Source organism: Aulonocara sp. 'chitande type north' Nkhata Bay, linkage group LG4 (genome assembly GCF_057382095.1).
Source record: "Aulonocara sp. 'chitande type north' Nkhata Bay isolate Kocher_YH1m ecotype deep benthic linkage group LG4, A_spYH_male_GT1.1, whole genome shotgun sequence".
Classification (NCBI taxonomy): Eukaryota; Metazoa; Chordata; class Actinopteri; order Cichliformes; family Cichlidae; genus Aulonocara; species Aulonocara sp. 'chitande type north' Nkhata Bay.
The window spans coordinates 13,813,706-13,830,938 of NC_141347.1; the positions used below are offsets into that span (position 1 = coordinate 13,813,706).

The window sequence follows — 17,233 nt, forward strand, 5'->3', positions numbered from 1 at the left end:
AAAAAGAAAAAAAAGAATGGAGATTATATTCCAGACCCAGTCACGCAGAGAGCGTGTGTGTTCGCGTGTGTGTCTGTGATAGCTGGCTCACCCTGACGGCCATATGGTTTCATTATGGAGGACGCAGATCTGGTGCATTTTACGGCCGCAGTCGATACATTCCACAAGTCTGAGCGGGGAGAGAGCGCGAGGAGACAAAAGACAGACGTTCAAAAGTTAGTACAGTGAAAACATCACACCCGAGGAAATAACCCGCTTGATTCCTCGAGAACCTTTAACACAATAATGGCTCTCAAATGAGTTAAGAAGGGCTACATACAGCTCGGGGTCAAGCGTGTCGTTCTTCTTCCGCTGGAACTGGTCTTTGTTGATGGAGCTGTGGGAAAAAATCAGAAAGAACCAGCTGTAATCAACTCAGCCCTCTGCAGACTGCAGGCTGCATTTCCTTCATTCGGAAATGTTTACAACAAATTCAAAATGTGCCCACTGCCTCAACACTTCCCCTCTACATGCTCTCATCCTGATCATCTGTCATGGAAGACAAAGCAATAATAGGAAGCTCTTCTAACCCACAGAGCCGCCACAAACTAATCCTGTGCAGCTCAACACTGTTTAATCCTACAGGACTCACTGTTAATTATCTGGACCATTTTCTCGCTCATTCAACAACTGGGTCAGTAAATATCAGGACTAGAACTTTGTGACTGATTATTCCATTATTCATTTGATCAGTAAAATCTGCAGCCTGTTTCCTAAGCTGCAAGATGCCACTTAGCGAATGTTTTGCCCAGGCTGAGCTCAGTTTACTACCATGTGTGATAAGTGTGTGGCATTGGTTCTCATTTTGGCTAACAGAAAGATTCAGGACGATTATGTTACAGTGATATCAAATACAGACGAGCAACAAATCCACACCTAAGAGAAACACAAAGACTTAAATTATAAAAAGGAAAGAAGTGAAGCTTCTTTCAGCAGATTTTACACCAGAAGCCCTCCCGATCTTGAACTGGAATCTTATGTGTGTTAAGCAAATGAGTGAATCACTACAGTGTGGCGCCACTAATAAAAATGCAATGCTTTTACAACAGTAACATTAATTAAGAAAAAGCAGCTTGAGGAACTAAAAACAAAACAAATAAACAAACAAAACAAAAAACTGCAGCTAAGCTATAGGTGTACACAACAGGAAACATTTGAGTGCCTTTTTTTTGTGCAGGTTTATTTCCAAAGATGTTCCTCTGCGGAGGCATCGCTGCAGAAAAGCTGCTCTGCAGTGTTGGGAGACACTGATGATACCATTTAGAGGACACAAACTAACTTTTAAACTGTATTTTTGATCACTAAATTATATTTTCGTGACGTAATTTAGTGCTGGTCGCTTGCACAATAGTCTTTCACTGCATTCACAACAACCCTATCAAAATCAGTGTGTTGAACTGTGTTTCACTCAGGAGGACAGAAGCATTTCTTCTTAAAAAAAAAACAAAAAAAAAACTAAAACAAAATAAAGTTTCCAATTAGTTTTCAATAAATTCACAAATATATTTGATAGCCTAAAGAAAAGGAGTGGGTTTCAAACATTACACAAGGACCTCTGAGATGAAGCAAGCTGTCTTGTGTTGTGCGTTGCATGAAGGAGACAATGTGATGGTACTCACGTCTGAGGCTGGGAGGGGTCATCCCCCAGGGAGACACTCTCGCCTTGGATTTCGTTGAAACACTTCTCACAGAAGTGATACCTGTCAGCAAGAAGCCCATATTTTGGTGAACTACACCGTTCGTCATCAGCACAGCCAATCACAGAGAGGGCACGAAGAAGCAGCCGCCAATCAGGGCAGGACAGGCCAGGGGGTGGACACACAGGAGGAGGCAGAGGGCAAGGTAGGTCGTCGCCGGCAGCCAATCGTGATGCAGGGTTTTTGTGTGGGCGGGTGTTTTGATTTTGCGCGTAAATTTCGGAGTGGATGATTGGTCACACCAAAGCAGGCCAATGCAGACATCACAAGCGTTAAAAAAACACAAGGAGGGAGAGAGGGGAAGGAGAAGGGAAGGGAAAAGGGAGGAGGGAGGGAGATGGGGAAAGGGAGGTCAAAATGAATATAAAAAAATAAAAAATAAAAAGCGTGAAATAAAACGTTACAGATCAGACGGAGACGATGAAGGGAGGGACAGAGGGAGGGGTCGAGGAGCATGGAAGGAGAAGGATGTGAACAACAACCAACAGAGGACAGAGAGCCAAGGCAAAGCAAAGATTAGCATCAGACGTTCAGTGATAAACAACAACAACAACATTACAGCAACATGAGAGACCACTAGGAGCTGTGGAGGAGGAAGGGAGTGAGCAGTCTCCATACATGAAAAGGTGGATGAGGAAAAAAATTAATTATTAAATGGTAAAGCAACAGAGACCCATCATCCTTTCTGGTCATTTATAAAGTGGGAACCTTTCTTCTGGTGACGAGCATGACACCACCACCACCTCCTCCCACTCTGCTCATGACGGTACATTTTAGAAAATGTGAAATCAACTTGGTTGTGAGAACAGTGGTGCAACAAATTTAAAAAAAGAGGAACTGTGCAGGACGACGGGAGCCCACTTTATGAATGACAACAACATGGAAATTAAAGTGGTGAAGTATGGAGATGGTGCCAGGGTAACCATTTGAAGCCAAATTAAAACTCATCTGTGATTGAACTGACTGATTGATGCTATGCTGTAGGAAATATCAGTGTGAGGAATACAACACGACACATACGAGGTGATCTCATTGTCACAGCAAAAAAGAAAAAAAGAAATGAGAACCAAGTTCTGCCGACAGCCCTTACCTGTTCTGGTAGCTAAAATAAGCAGCATCACGTTGGATGGTGCATAACTGTTTTCCATAGCAGCATAGCGTTTGGGGGGAAAACTCAAACTGCAATGAGGAGACAAAAAGAAATCTCATATGAATAAATGTTTAAAAACACACACTAACACTAGATGTACCAGGTTTACATAAAGTCACAGACTGTTAAAAAAAAAAAAAAAAAAAAAAAAAAAAAAAAAAAAAAAAAAAAAAAAGAGAAGATGGACTTCGGGGTCTTTGTCTCCAATGGCAACCAGGGGACAACTTATCTGAATTCAAAACTAACTAACACATTACATTTCTTTGCTCCCTTTTCAGCTTCTTCTAATCCTATATCCTAATCCACGCAGTGATGCGGAGGATTTGTCTGAGTGGAGAGAACTAAGGTTATTATAATTAACTAAAACTAAAGTAAAACTAATATTAAGATGTGAAAAAAAACATTTTAGTTAACCAAAATAACTATAAAAACTAGACTTTAAATAAAATAAAACTGAAACGATTTTGTGAACTTCAAAAACTAAAATTAAAATGCAGGAAAAATCTTTAGTTTTAGTATCTGATAGTTTGGTTACAAAAAAACAAGTATGTGTTTAAAAAGTTGTATTTTTATTGCAATACCTGCCTCTGACATATGCCCTCCATATAGTAATCATTAAAAAGACTAAGGTTAACACTGAACCTAATAAAAACTAAAATGCAACATTTTCAAACAACAAAAACCAAACTGAAATAAGAAAACCCACTCTGGAAACTACCTGAAGCTCAACTAGATTCAAAACAAAAAAGGTTCTATTCAGCAGGTTTGATCTGCAGAAATGGTAGATAAAGTTTTTCACTTATTAGTCTACACCTGCAGACACACAGGAATGATAAAAAACATGGTTCTGCCTCACCTTCCTCCCACAGCAGTACCCCAGGCCCTGCATGACGGGATCAATCTCCGACTCGAACACCTCAGCCAGCTTGGAGCAGTACTTGTAGACGCGGGAGGTTTTGCGGTTGTACAGCCAGGCGTTGTTGAACATCAACCAGATGTCCTCTATATACTGCCACGGCTCCTGGTATTGCCCCGTGTCCAGCTTCCGCTTGATGGTCGACAGGTCCATGGGGTTCTTCACGATGTCAAAGTAGTCCTGGTTTGGAAGGGACGCCGTCCAGGTAAGAATGGCAAGTCAATGTAAAGTTCAGGTAGTTGAGAAAGATTTAGAAGCAGGGAGAAAGGAAAGAGCAGCGAGATGTGGGAGCATTTGATCACCCAAGGGAAGAGTTTGAGAGATGGGGGGAAAAAAAGAGTACGATCAAGGTCATCGTCGTCGTGGTCATCAGGTGAAGGTGCGATGACGGCGTCGCAGTCAACCAGGCGGGACCAGAGTAGGGAGAGAAGAGGGTGCAGGGGGACAATGTTGTTGAGCGCTGTAGAGAAGAAGGTTCGCGTGCAAACAGAGAGACATGACAACTTCTGCCCTCCAGCTCTCTGCCTTGCACCCTACTTTAAAAGTCAAGTCCCTGTCTGTGCTGTCAGCTCATACACCCATTTAAACACTACCTAAAGATGACATATAAACATAATGCAAATGACACCCAGTAATGTGACTGCAAAATTATTATTTATCAATTTGCTTTGGGAAGTATGTTGGCTCATTTTGCCACACAGCCGGGGGGAAAATGAGTCTCTGGGTTGTGATCAGGGTGCAAAACCAAGAAGAATAGAGCAGCGGCAAAAGCAACAAGGCAGACAGAGATAAACTGTTTCTAGCAGCCGAGTGGTCGGCGTCAGCTATGCTAGCAGCACGAGCGGCAATATGTTGGCTGAGTTAAAATCAACAGGGCTGAGATGAAGCAAGTGAGTGTGAGAGGAGGGACGACTCTCTGGGTTGTTTTTCTTTTCCTGTCTTAGGCATTCTGCTTCTCCTCAAACTAAAGCACAGTTTGAAAGGCAGAGAGGGGTGTCAGAAGAAAGGAGGTCCATCGGCTCTGAGTGAAAACACTCACAAGAGGAAAAAAAACCTGATAAAAACAAACAAGCAGTGCCTAATTTCTATTACAGGGCCGAATATATATCACAGCAATGTGCTATATTTTGTTTTTTATTAATCCAAACTATTGTAAGTTACATTCCCCCCCCCCCCAAAAAAAAGAGCTGAATGGTTATTCAGCAGCAGAAAGTTACATCCCTTGAATGTGGGTGCTCCAGAAGGAGATGTGAGCCAACAGGCTTGCTAATCACTGCTGTTTATTAATGTTCATATTTGCAGTGGGAGGACAGACACAGTTGCTCCGATTCAGAGTAAAAACATCCTGAATCTTATCAAGTAGTCTTCCCTCCAAATTGGACCCACTGAAGGTCACCCACCTCTACACACTGCCCACCTGAACACCGTTACACTACTACTGGTGAGGAACTGAACTAGAAAGCTAGCAATGGGACACTACCACGATGATGATGATGATGATGATAATGATATATTTAAAAAAAACATTTTTTGAAGCAATGCAACTTTAAAACTTGATGTCAAATGGCAACAAATTAAAATACATAAATGAAAGCGACTGGCTCGTGAACTGCAAATCATCCAGAGTGTATCCCGTGCAAAGTCTTTATTTTTAGGTACCGGTATGTGTAATATTCTTTCAACCGGTTTTTTTTTCTTATATTATGAAGTTTTTAAATATGGAGTTAAAATACATTTCAGCTGTTAATACCTTTTGATGTTGTTTCATATTAAATTTGCATTCATAAGAGCCACTGCTTTCATTTACAAATGGCAAAAAGTAGCATACAAATACAAACACGTAAACATATGACATGCAGTGGGGGGAAAAAAAACAAAAAAAAAAAACCAAAAACCATTGAGGTAGGAGTACAAAGTAAAATTAAAGTGTGGGAAAAAAAAATACGAAAAGTATGAGAAAGAAAAATATTTAAGATGGAAGAAACAAAAACAAAAATAAGCTAAATTTTGAGAGGAGTTGAAGCAAAATGGCAGCCAGTGCAGTCCCTTACCAGGTTAGTTTTGTTACTAGTTCGAATACGTACGGGTATTCCCAGTAACTGGGGGTCCACCGGCTGACGGAAGGGAAGGGACTCCGGGTCCTGCCGGTACAGAGATTCCAGGGTGGGCATCAGAGCCTGACGCAGCTCCTCGGGCTTAAAAACTGGAAAAGGAGAATCAGTCAGGGAGTGGATCAGGGAGCGGTCAGTAACCCCCCCCCCCCAACTGCATTATTAAAAGAGGACGTCTTGTGCTCATTTCCAGCTCTGTGTGTTTATTCTTTAATTTATTCATTGTTCATTTTCTTTCTGTCTGATTTTTTTTTTGGGGGGGGGGAATTTCCTAAAAAGGGGGGGAAAGAACAGAACCACAATAATTCAGGAATAATGGGTGCAGGCTTAAGCAACAGCTTGCGTGAGCCTACCACTCATACATAATGCAATGTTTAGTATTTAGTATTTATATTTAGTATTTATTTATTTATTGTCATTGTCAAGAACAATGAAATTGCGTTTGGGGCTTCCATACAACCCCAAAAAAAAAGAAGAAAATAATAAATACCCCTTAATGTTTTGCATATTATTCTGTGGTATGATGCACAACACTGTTAATAAGCTACGACAGCCTTCGCTACTTCACATTCACAGGCCAGCACTGTCAGAAACAATGATAAAGTTCACAGAAGTTCATCTTTCTCCTCGAGTAGATTCATGTGATTTCAACTTATTTCTCTATGACAGTGCTTCACATGAGTCACAGTTTGTGGTTACACAGCTGTCACTGTGGAGATGCTACAGCTGTTAATCACTAACAAAGACAACAGTGGACGCTTACTTTTCTTCTTGCTCTGAGTGTTAGCTGGGGAGCTGTTGGTGGCTGCTGACCCTGACCCTTCCTCTTTCTTCACTTCTGGCTTCTTGTCTTCACTTGTCGCTACTGACGATGACACACAAGATGAAGACGTGTCCATGGGCTCTCCTTTACACCCGTCTCCTGATGGCTTCTCTTTCTTTATCTGAGAGAAAGGTTTGTGTGTCAGTTAACAAATTTCTTTATCAGAATGAAGACTAAAAGAAGACTAAAATAAAACATCAGGAAGTTCATTTTGAAGAGCCTCACCTCTGGTTTCTCCTCCATCTTCACATCAGCTTGACCCTTTCCCATCTTCCCCTTGCCGTCTCCTTGAGCATCGGCTCCTTCGTCGTCCTCTTCTTGTTTCTTCACCTCCATTTTCACATCTTCCTGGCTGGGAGCAGGGCCGTTGGCTGAAGCGAGCTGAGAGGTGGGATCAGTGCTGCTGGTGACTGATGCTGGAGAGCAAACCTGACCATCTGCTGTCAGAGAAGGCTTCGCAGATAGCTGAGGCAGAGCAGGCAGAGATGGAGTGAGGTTTAGAAAAGGCAAGTTAGAAATCACAAACGGGACACGTGCCATGTTATGTTGGGTTTACACAGTCATCTGCTAAAACTAAACATGATGATTTTTTTCCCATATTTCCTGTGAGTACAAAAAAATAAGAGTCAGATAGGGAACCAATTCAAAATGAAAGGCTCACAAAACTTAGTCTTAGGGAAAGAATGTGGAGTAAGAGCAGACAAAATAAAGAAAGACTCTAATCTGCTCACCGGGGTCTGTGGCTGCTGTGATGGCACGTGAGCATTCTGATTCAGCACTGAAGAAGTCTGATTTGTTTGAGGGCCCGAGGAGGCCATGTCCCCAAGTGTCTGCTGTTGAAGGTGATTAGCTTTCTCAGAGTTCATCGTGTGCACTGATGGCTGCGGCTGCGGGGCTTGCTGTTGCTGCTGCTGAGGGTGCTGGGGATGGGGCAGCTGGGGTGTGCTGGGGGTCTGCGGCTGCGGGGTCTGACAACCAGGTAACCTCGGGGGTGTCTGATGGGGTTGAGGTGTTAAGCTGCGTGCTGGTGACGGGGAGTTTGTTCGCATAGGCGGACAATGAGGGAAAGCGTTGGACTGGTTGGAGGATGGAGGCAGGTTAGGCAGAGACCCAGTGCCACCAGCATTCACAGACCCCATAGAGCCTACGGGGGCTCCGGAGCCTGGAACAGAAGGGGCGGACTGGGGAGCGGGGCTGCTGGCTGGGTGGGATGGCGGTGTTGACATCTGGTTCTGATGCAGAGAGTAGGACACAGGATAATGTTTAGTCATCCTCTTTGAAACTTTATCATTCTAAACTTGTTACAAAGTAATGTCACTCTTCAACTCAGTCCTTACCGCATGCACAGCATTCTGTGTTCCTGACTGATTCATACCAACGGCACCAGCACCAGGACCAAGTCCTGGACTGGACCCAGGAAACTGGCCTGGAGGGAGGTACTGGTTCTGTAACGGTGTGGCGTTAGGCTGACTCATCCTCGTTGTTCCTATACCCATCTGGAAACAAAACAAGTCACGTAAAGTCTCATGTAAGCTCTTCTACTGCAGTTAGAGCTTTTCACAGCACATGAGTCAATAAATGGTATTCATATGAACCCAAAGTAATGACAGAGAATGCAACAGTGATGCCAACCTGGTTCAGCGGAGCAAGAGGAGGCGTCGACCTCTGACCCATCGACTGCATCCCACCTATCTGACCAAACTGGTTCATTCCTAAAAAAAAAAAAAAGGACAAAATCGAGGCATGTGAAAACACTTTTCACTGGGCATTGCTGTAACTTGCACTGTTTGGATTATGCAGACATATTAAAGAAAGTGATATAAAGAGTAAGTATTTCCTGGTCGTGGCAGCGTGTAATCTCATTTAAATTTGGCTCAAACTTTTTCTGAAGATGTTTAAGCCTTGGTTCACAAAGATTAGAGTGATAACCATATTAATAATATAGATTATCAGCAGTTTATATAAGGACATTTTTTTTGGTAGAAAGTTTGAATTAACAAAAATAAAAAGCTACAGACTTTGCTTAACAAGATTTAACATAAACTGCTGGCAAAAAAAAAAAAAGGCAAAAATGAAAACCACAAACAAAATTCGGCTCACCTCTGATGATTTGGGATGGCAGCAGAGAGAAAGAAATAAATATCTGCACATAATTTGGGTGAACCAACCCTCTAATGTAGCTCTCTGCTAAACATTTCCACAATGGGGGAAAAGCCATATCTACTTCCTGATTTCTAAATTTTTTAAATACTGGTCTAGAACTCCTGTCTAAAATAAATACAGTATATGACATTTACTCAAGAATCCATTGATTTTAAGTCATTTATACTTGTGTACCTGCTGGATTCTGCATCCTGTTGACCATCTGATTGGGGCCGGGTGGTCTGACCATGGATGGATCAACGTGAGGCCCATCTGACAGAGCAATAACGAGGAATCAAAGTGAGCTCCTTGTCTACTTCAAAATTACACCTTTGCCTCTGGACTACATTTCATTTTTGAGAAGGAAATTTTGTGTTTTGTATCTTGTACCAGGCAAAGATGTGACTGGTGGCAATCAGTTTGATTATTTGTATGCCAGCAGTATTTGTAGACGAGTGTCTGACTGAGGTAATAACATAATGTTTACTCACTAGGTGGTTGCCCCGGCGGCATGGGAGGTTGTCCCATGCCAGGAGGCCCCTGTGGGAGGCCCGCAGAGGGTATGCCAGGCTGGCCAGGCATGATGCCCTGCTTCTGGAGCCGCGTCCTTCTCTTCTCTTCCAGCTCTTTTTGGATTTTGTAGATCTTCTCTGCCAGCAGGTGGTAGTACTCCGCCTAGAAGAGTCGCAGCAAGCGGATTTTACAGGATAAATCCCAACAGCACATAACACTAATGTATGTAAAGTTATTTTTTCTATATCTGCCAACTAATAGTCACACTGGATTCTTACCCTGCTGTTGGCTGACTCATACATATCCCCCTCTACTTTTCGAGCGTAAGCCACCAGATTATCCATCCGCCGGTCCTTCAGTGCAGCTGGGTCAGGAGTGGGGAAGATGGCCTGCACACTGTTCAGATACACACACACACGAATAGGAAAAATGTGCATCTACAATTACGTTTACACCGACTGTTGGAAATAACTTGTTTATTCATTTCATTGCCTCTGTTCTGTTGGAACGTTTGCAGGACACGACAGACTCACAGCTTGTGGACAAGGTGGTTGCGGAGGTCTTGTGTGATGTCTTCATGCCAAGACTTCCTCATGCCTCCAGCAGAAGGTGAAGTAGCCGTGGGCAAGGAACCAAGGCTCCCCACACCATCATTCATCAGACTGAGAGAAATGACAGATGAGTTAGTTAAGGTCTCAGCCAGCGCAACCCGAATGAAAAAGTAGTAAATAGATGTGGCCAATGAAAGGCAGTCTGACCTCTGCGCGTTCATACAGTTGTGCAACATGGCATCTGGCAGTAGCGAGGAATGCTGGTTGGAGGTCTGCACCCCAACTCCACCGTTCACTCCCATAGAGTTTCCCCCTGGAAAGAGAGGGTTTTGGAGTTAGAATAGAAAATAGGAAGTAGACTAGTGTTTACCTTAGATTTTAGAGTGTACTCACACTACACTGTCTATATCGTGCCCTATCACATTTGTCTGATAAAGCCAGGTTGGTCTGACTAGTGCGATCACTGCGCACCGATCCCAGTACACGGTTCAGTTGGACCCATATATGGTACGCATCTGGTGTGATCGCTAACCACGCCAAAGCATAAAAACGTCACGTTTTTACAATGACAGCTGGCACCATGGAAATCACTGTTAAATAATTAGCAAACCTTTAAGGCACGTGAAAAGACCGTTTCTCACCGTTTATAAAAACGTCTCAGCTTGAGCCACAAAAATCACATTGTGCTCTAAAAAAAAACACTCCTTGAAAGTATGTATGTGAGTGAGTGAGTGAGTGGAGCCGAGATGCCCAGACAAACTGAAGTGTACTTGGGTCTGGATTGTTAAGTACAGTGTGAATATAGGCGGGGAAGAAATACAAACGATGTTAGCATAGACTGTTGCATTCAGCGTCACTGAAATGTAAATTAAACTTCAGTGGAGAACTGTAAAAGATTAAGGAGGAACTAAAGAACACTCAGCATTCACCAAAGACTTGTAAAGTTACATGTTTAGGCCTCTTTCATAACACCTGAGGCAGCGCCAGCAACTGATGAGAAGTTCTGAACAACTTTAAACAGCTCATTCGAAGTTTCCGAAAAGCTCTACTTAAACATTACAGGGCTGCTTAAGTTGTTCCCCAAAGGTTAAGGACATCATATTCCTAGCAGGTTTCTATATACTAACCCATGCTGTTTACAGTCCTAATCCCGGGCTGTCCCTGCAGCCCCTGGTTTGGCACGCTGGCCTGCGACGGCTGCTGTGGCATCTGGTTGCCCTGGTAAGTGAGGCCCAGTGCAGCATAGGCTCTCTCTATGGAGCTGGGGTCGATCTGGTTGGGAGGGTTCAGGTTCGGTGCGTTGGACTGTCCTCCTGGCACACCTGAACCCAAGGAGTTCACTAAACCCACCCCAGCACTGTTACCCAGAGCTGTGGCAACAGGAGAAAGAAACAGAGGTAACGAGAGATGAGTATCGTGAATTCTAGCCCACTGTGATGCACTTTATTGTTTAAATTAGAAATAATAATTAATTAAGGAATTAATGTGCAGATACAGCCAAAGTCTGAAAAGGACTCACGCTGCTGATTCCTCTTGTCCCCAGCATTTTTCAGTGGCAGACAGACAGGACAGTCGTGTCGTGTGCAGTTCTTCCAATGAGAAATGATCTGTCTGGATGAGGCACAGTGCGCCACTGGAGGAGAAGACAAGAGTGAGGAAATGTTTTAGAAAAGGAAATAAAAGATGAAGAGTAAAAAAGATGGGAGAGCAAGTGGAGGGAAACGGTGTGTGAAGAGTGAAGGCAAGAGATGATTAACATGACAAGAATGAACAAAAAAGCAAAATAAGAGCCAAAAGGTAATAACTTATTATATGAGTCACTCAGTAAAACAAAACTACGTCCAGATGGAGACTCGGTGAGACAAGGAGAGGAATTACAGTAAAACAGCCAGCTGAAGAGAAAATAACTCATCCTGATAGAGAAAAACTGGGAGGCAAACCAACAGGGATTAAAAGAAAATATGTAAAAGAACAAGAGAAGGGGAAAAAAGTGTTGCAGATGCATGACACCATCGTGTTTATGAGATAAACCACACACCATATAAACTAGCCATCGGTGTAATTCAGCAGACTCACCCTGGCAGGACTTGCCAAGCTGGCAATGAGTCATGTGGTTCAGCACGTTCTTCATGGTGCGACAGTGAGGCAGGTTGCACTGTCGTACCTCTCCGTTGGCCTGCTCCCTCCGCTGGCATTTGTGCGCGTGCAGCAAGAGGACCAACTGCTGTTGAATCAGCTTCCGCTTCTCGGGGTCTGCAGTAGGAGGTGTGGCGCCGGGTCCCGCCCCCACAGCATTGAGTCCAACCTGCACCCCTCCCACTGCTGCTGCTGCCCCGCTGACCGACACACCGCCAACTGGTCCAGGCTGCTGCTGCTGAGGAGTCGTCTTAGGATGGAGAGTAGAAAAGAGGCACAGGCCACATTAGAAAGATTATCCACCACAAAATGATCACTTTCAGTAACCAATCTTATAACAGTTGAGCACCTAGCAGCTAAAGATCCATGCTGCAAGAAGTCTCCGAGCATGGATCTTTGAAACTGCCGTTTTTGCCATAAGTTTCAGAAGTTTAATACACTCGGTAAGATCAGGTACTTGATTCAACAATCAGTAAACTAATATGGGAAGAAATGAGGAAAAAGTCTACTTCTGAATAATGCTTTCAGCTATTTAATAATTAAATACAGCAGAAGAATCTAAAGCACGAACGAGCCTGCTGAAAAGCACAAAAAAGGCCAGTTTTTAATTAGAGCCAAATGGTATACAGCATAATAAGTAACTCTGTAATGTAACCGCAGCAGAGCAGGTGACAGCGCCCAGCTGACTTCTGATCATCTCTCTTGGCTAATGATAATCAGTGCAGAACATCCACCTGCTCATTTAATTGGAAATGTGAATGAACTCAAAAATTGGGGGCAGCTCTTACACTCAAACACACAGACTAAGTTAACAACCTGCAGTGAGTCACTGCTATCTGACACTACACTCCTGAGGCTTTTGGTTGATCTTTATGATGATTCATCTCTGTGAGATAGGTGGGATTATTATAAAGGTGATCTGAGCTACTTATTTACCAAAAACTCCCTCCACCACAACTGTGTTCATTAAGATAACACGGGACACAGTTATTTAGCAGAGGCAGCCCATCTTTTCTAAAGAGGTAATGACAAAACAAAAACAAACTGGAAGTCATCAATGAGACCTACAAGCTGACTGAAGCCAAGTGTGGAGACTGGGTGCTGAGATCGAGTCAGAAATATGACCCCATCCCAGTCTGACAACGCACCAACAAAAATGGGAAAAAATGACATTCAAAACTTTTAAACCCCCATTATTATTATTATTATTATTATTATTGTTATTATTATTATTATGTGTCAGCAAGGCTCAGTGTCAATGTCATCTCAGCTGCTACACTGTCTGGAAGGGAGTAAAAGACTTCTTGTACGACTGCCAGTGAAAGGCCAATATTTGAAGAAAAAAAAATGCTCATCTGGACACTGCCTTTCTGAGTAATTAAAGGCACAAAATAAAACAAATTCCCATCTGGCTCTCAAACTGATCTAGTTTATAAGACACATCATCTAATCGCCTCTGATAGGATGTGTTGCAAATGGCAAATCTCAAAAGCTGTGCAATCATATATAGCAATGTAAAGTTATTGAAGCAGATCTGTAAAGAATAAGGTAAAAAGTTTAAGCTCTCTGGCGTCTACTTTTCCACCTCCATACATTTGCCAGTTGTCAATATTGGAGGGAAAAAAGCACCGGAGGCAACGATAGTTGGTTTTCAGCCTTTCAAAGGATATATTTAATACAGTAAGGATGACTGTGAAATACCCTCAACACTTTTTCTTCCAATCTGAATCTCATTCAATATTTGGTTTTACTTTGAGTCATTCAGAGTTAAAATGTGTGTTTAATTTGCAGTAAGGGCCAAAAGGCTCCTATATGGGCTACAGAGTTTTAAACAGAAGAAAAACCAACAAATCCTACCATCCCAGACATGCCTTGACCTGCTGGTGTCTTCTTCTCCATGCTAAACTGGGCAGCCATATTGCTGGGGAGGCCTGCTTTATTCTGGAGCTGTGGGCCCAGCCCTGCTCCAGGCATCCCCTGGCCAGGGGTCTGGCCGTACGGACCGCCATAGGGGCCCGCGTTGGCCATCATATTCATCTGGAGAGCGGTGGAGAAAAGGGTGAGGGGGTTTAAAATGAAAAGAGGGGGAGGAGGAGACAAGACAATGTAAGAAAGAAGTGTGATAATAAACAGTTTAAAAGGTTACTTTACTTTTCACAACATGTACTATAACCAGACAATCAACACATTTAGTCACCTTTTAAATAACATGACTGTCTGGTTACTGTACTTCACCTCCCTCTCCAAAATAAACTTACGACACAGACATGATTTATTGCCACCTCTTCGACTTGGAAAACAATTTCAGTATCAGCGATGGTCTTCAACATCTGGCCAAACTATTCTCTTATCACAGCAGCAAATCACGGCCTAAACTTCAGTGAGAGTGAGCCTTTAGTACCAGCACTGTGAGGTGGGTGGTAACCTGCTGCCATGTGTAAGTGTCTAATTGAACTGCTGATCCCTACTTACAAGCTCAGAGAGAAAATAAAGCAATTTACTGGGTTTAACAGTGCGATTTCAAACAAAGCTGCAGGCCTGTTACTCTTGAGAAAAAGTCCCAGAGACGCAAACTAACGCAAAGAAGTAATCCTTGTTTAAAACCATTTAACCGTCTTTTCCGATAACGTCTTTACGCCTCTAGAATAAAAATCACAATCATCATGTGGCTAACAAGTCACCAGCAAGTGGGTTAACCATCGATACCACAGAGTAAACTGTGATGCAGCTGTACATCCAACATGTAACCGCATTTCTATCTGCACCTGTGCTGGAGATGAGTAGTTTTATCCGAGTGGCAAGTGCACAGCTTCATCTGCCTACAGCTTTCCATGCTCTAATCAGACATATACCTCCAGGCTTCAGCAGTAATTTCAAACTTTCATATTTTATATCCATGTGAGGAATTGAACTCTGACAGGTACATCCCAAAACTGTTTAACCTGCCAGTTTGACCAGTTCAATCTCTTTGAAAAATAGTATTTTAAACACAAATGAGACTTGCTTTGAGTCTGCCTACCTTGTTCAGTGCTCCAGGCTGCTGTGGTCTCATCCCTGCCTGACTCCCGGCTCCCATTTGCTGACCGCCTTGCTGCTGATGTTGTAGGCCATCTGGCAAAAGATTACTGTTGCTTCCCATGCCAGCACTACCGGGGTAGCCCATTCTAGGTGAGCCATTAACAACCTGGCCCCCCATCAGCCCCTGCTGAGGCTGCTGTCCACCATTACCCTTCTGGGCTCCCACCATAGCTGCTGCCCGATTGTGCGCTCCAACCATGCCGACCTGCTGCATTAATCCAGCTTGCTGCGGCTGGCTCTGGGGAGGCATGCCTTGAGGTCCTCCAGGGGCAACGCTGACACCCCCCATCATCCCCATGGATGCCCCAGATGGCGTGCTATTAGAAGTGGGGCCACCCTGCTGTGGTGCTGCTACTGCGCGCAGGAGCTCAGACAGCTGCTGGTGTTTTGCAGCTGCATCCTGACCACCTCCTCCTCCGAGGCTGCTGTGGAGTTGACTGGCATCCCCTCCGTTAGTCAATCCCAATTCCGAAGAACTGATGAGCTCGTCTGGGAGGTCATGCTCCAGTTCAAAGAGTGAACCGAAATCTAGGCATACAGGAGGAAAAACAGAATTATTACCAGCCAGAAAACTAGAGATTTTGTTAACAGGGTTTTTGTGTTTTGTTTTTAATAATCAACTATTAGAGTGTATAGGCAGGAAACAAGACCAGCACTAGCTGCCTCTCACAGCCTGGACCTCTCCCCAGAGCCCCAGTTTGTGGTTTGTGGGATGCCACACATGGAGTCGGGACAAGGCGAGAAGCCGCAGAGGTAAACAGTGCAGCACCTTGGAAGGTGTGTGAATTTGAACTGCAGTTCTATGGTTCAGAGGAACAAACTGCAGAGACGTGGAGGAAGTCATATCTACTGCAACAGGAGGCACATTAAAATCATAACCTGTTTTTAAGTAGAACTTTCATTTAAAAGTGACAAGAGCATTACCTACATTTTTATGGTAGTTTATGAGCTGTTGGCACCTCACTAAACTTGAAATTCCCATAATGACTTCTCACTTTTTGGATCAAATACTTCCAAAGATGTATTTGCACTAACAGATCCAACTTCACATACGAGGTGATACACGTCCAGTTGCTCTGCCTGCGACACGCTTTGTTGTTATTATATAGAAAAAAGTGAGCTGCACCAAGTGCGGCGCAGCGTCGCCGTGTAGCCAAACAATGGGGACAGAGAACCAGAATGGGCTCTGATAGTACGACCAAAGAGCTAAAAGGAAAAAGGCCTCTGAACAAAGGGCACCAAAGAAGATATGTCAAAGTCTGTGGCTTGCTTACTGTTTCGTTTAAACCCGGCATCAGTGAGAAAATTAACAAAGCTGTAACTTCTGCGGGACAAGGACGCTCTGCCTAACTTATTCAAGTCGAACAATAGCTAGCTTGTATATAACAATAGTTTATTAAAAACCCAGTATGCTTAGCGCTAAAGACACAATAATCATACCGCAAATGGTATTTCTCTCTCTAGAGTCACTGGTTATCGACTGATACTCAAAAAGACTTGTTTCATTGAGGTTTTTGTCTTTGCTAACCAGATGCAGGGCTCAGTTGAGCCGGTCTGGTGGGTTTATCTGCCTAGCTACTAGCTAGCTGCTCGGCTACCCTCACTTTCTCTTAAAGCTGCCTCGGAAAAACCCTATCTTTCTCTAGTTTTTATCGGGATATCCAAGAAGCCTGGTGCTTAATGTGTCGGCACTTTAATTCTTCAAACTACTCAATTCAAAACTACCTCTACAACTTGAAGCAAACCGGGCTGACTCGCCTCTTCCATTGTTTGGAGGTGGACCCTAATAGTTGCTGCTAGCTAGCCTGTTGAGGCTAACGCATCAAAACACAAGTGCTGGAAAAGTTGTTCCTGTCGCCACAACTATTACCATGTTCCCCGATTAGCGGCCAAAAACTCTCGGATTAAGACTTTAAAAAATAAACAAACAAACAAACTCCCCAAGACAACAACATGTTGCTGTTCGCAAGCAGCAACTTTTGAGCATGTCAGTCAAAGCAACTAATGCAACTCTGCAGGGACTCCGAAAACTGACCGGCAATTTACACACACCTCACAGTGAAGCTGGTTTATATTT

The 17,233-nt window shown here is 43.5% G+C and overlaps 1 protein-coding gene across 4 annotated transcripts in view; it reads right to left on the reverse strand.

The window, feature by feature from the left end:
• Positions 1 to 17,233, reverse strand: part of ep300b (EP300 lysine acetyltransferase b) — a 30,843-nt gene that overhangs the window by 11,444 nt on the left and 2,166 nt on the right. Inside the window, exons 2-22 of one of the 4 annotated variants that reach the window (XM_086288597.1) lie at positions 15,098 to 15,684; positions 13,936 to 14,115; positions 12,019 to 12,328; positions 11,462 to 11,575; positions 11,070 to 11,312; positions 10,150 to 10,255; positions 9,925 to 10,053; positions 9,670 to 9,787; positions 9,370 to 9,553; positions 9,074 to 9,151; positions 8,369 to 8,448; positions 8,074 to 8,232; positions 7,468 to 7,968; positions 6,962 to 7,201; positions 6,677 to 6,857; positions 5,854 to 6,005; positions 3,743 to 3,982; positions 2,827 to 2,915; positions 1,659 to 1,739; positions 320 to 376; positions 92 to 169 (exon numbers count right to left, since the gene is read on the reverse strand). In XM_086288597.1, the coding sequence (XP_086144723.1) occupies positions 92 to 169; positions 320 to 376; positions 1,659 to 1,739; positions 2,827 to 2,915; positions 3,743 to 3,982; positions 5,854 to 6,005; positions 6,677 to 6,857; positions 6,962 to 7,201; positions 7,468 to 7,968; positions 8,074 to 8,232; positions 8,369 to 8,448; positions 9,074 to 9,151; positions 9,370 to 9,553; positions 9,670 to 9,787; positions 9,925 to 10,053; positions 10,150 to 10,255; positions 11,070 to 11,312; positions 11,462 to 11,575; positions 12,019 to 12,328; positions 13,936 to 14,115; positions 15,098 to 15,684 (3,907 nt within the window). Of the gene's footprint in view, positions 1 to 91; positions 170 to 319; positions 377 to 1,658; positions 1,770 to 2,826; positions 2,916 to 3,742; positions 3,983 to 5,853; positions 6,006 to 6,676; positions 6,858 to 6,961; positions 7,202 to 7,467; positions 7,969 to 8,073; positions 8,233 to 8,368; positions 8,449 to 9,073; positions 9,152 to 9,369; positions 9,554 to 9,669; positions 9,788 to 9,924; positions 10,054 to 10,149; positions 10,256 to 11,069; positions 11,313 to 11,461; positions 11,576 to 12,018; positions 12,329 to 13,935; positions 14,116 to 15,097; positions 15,685 to 17,233 lie in introns of all 4 variants that reach the window. The other 3 variants (XM_086288596.1, XM_086288599.1, XM_086288598.1) reach the window with 3 other exon arrangements.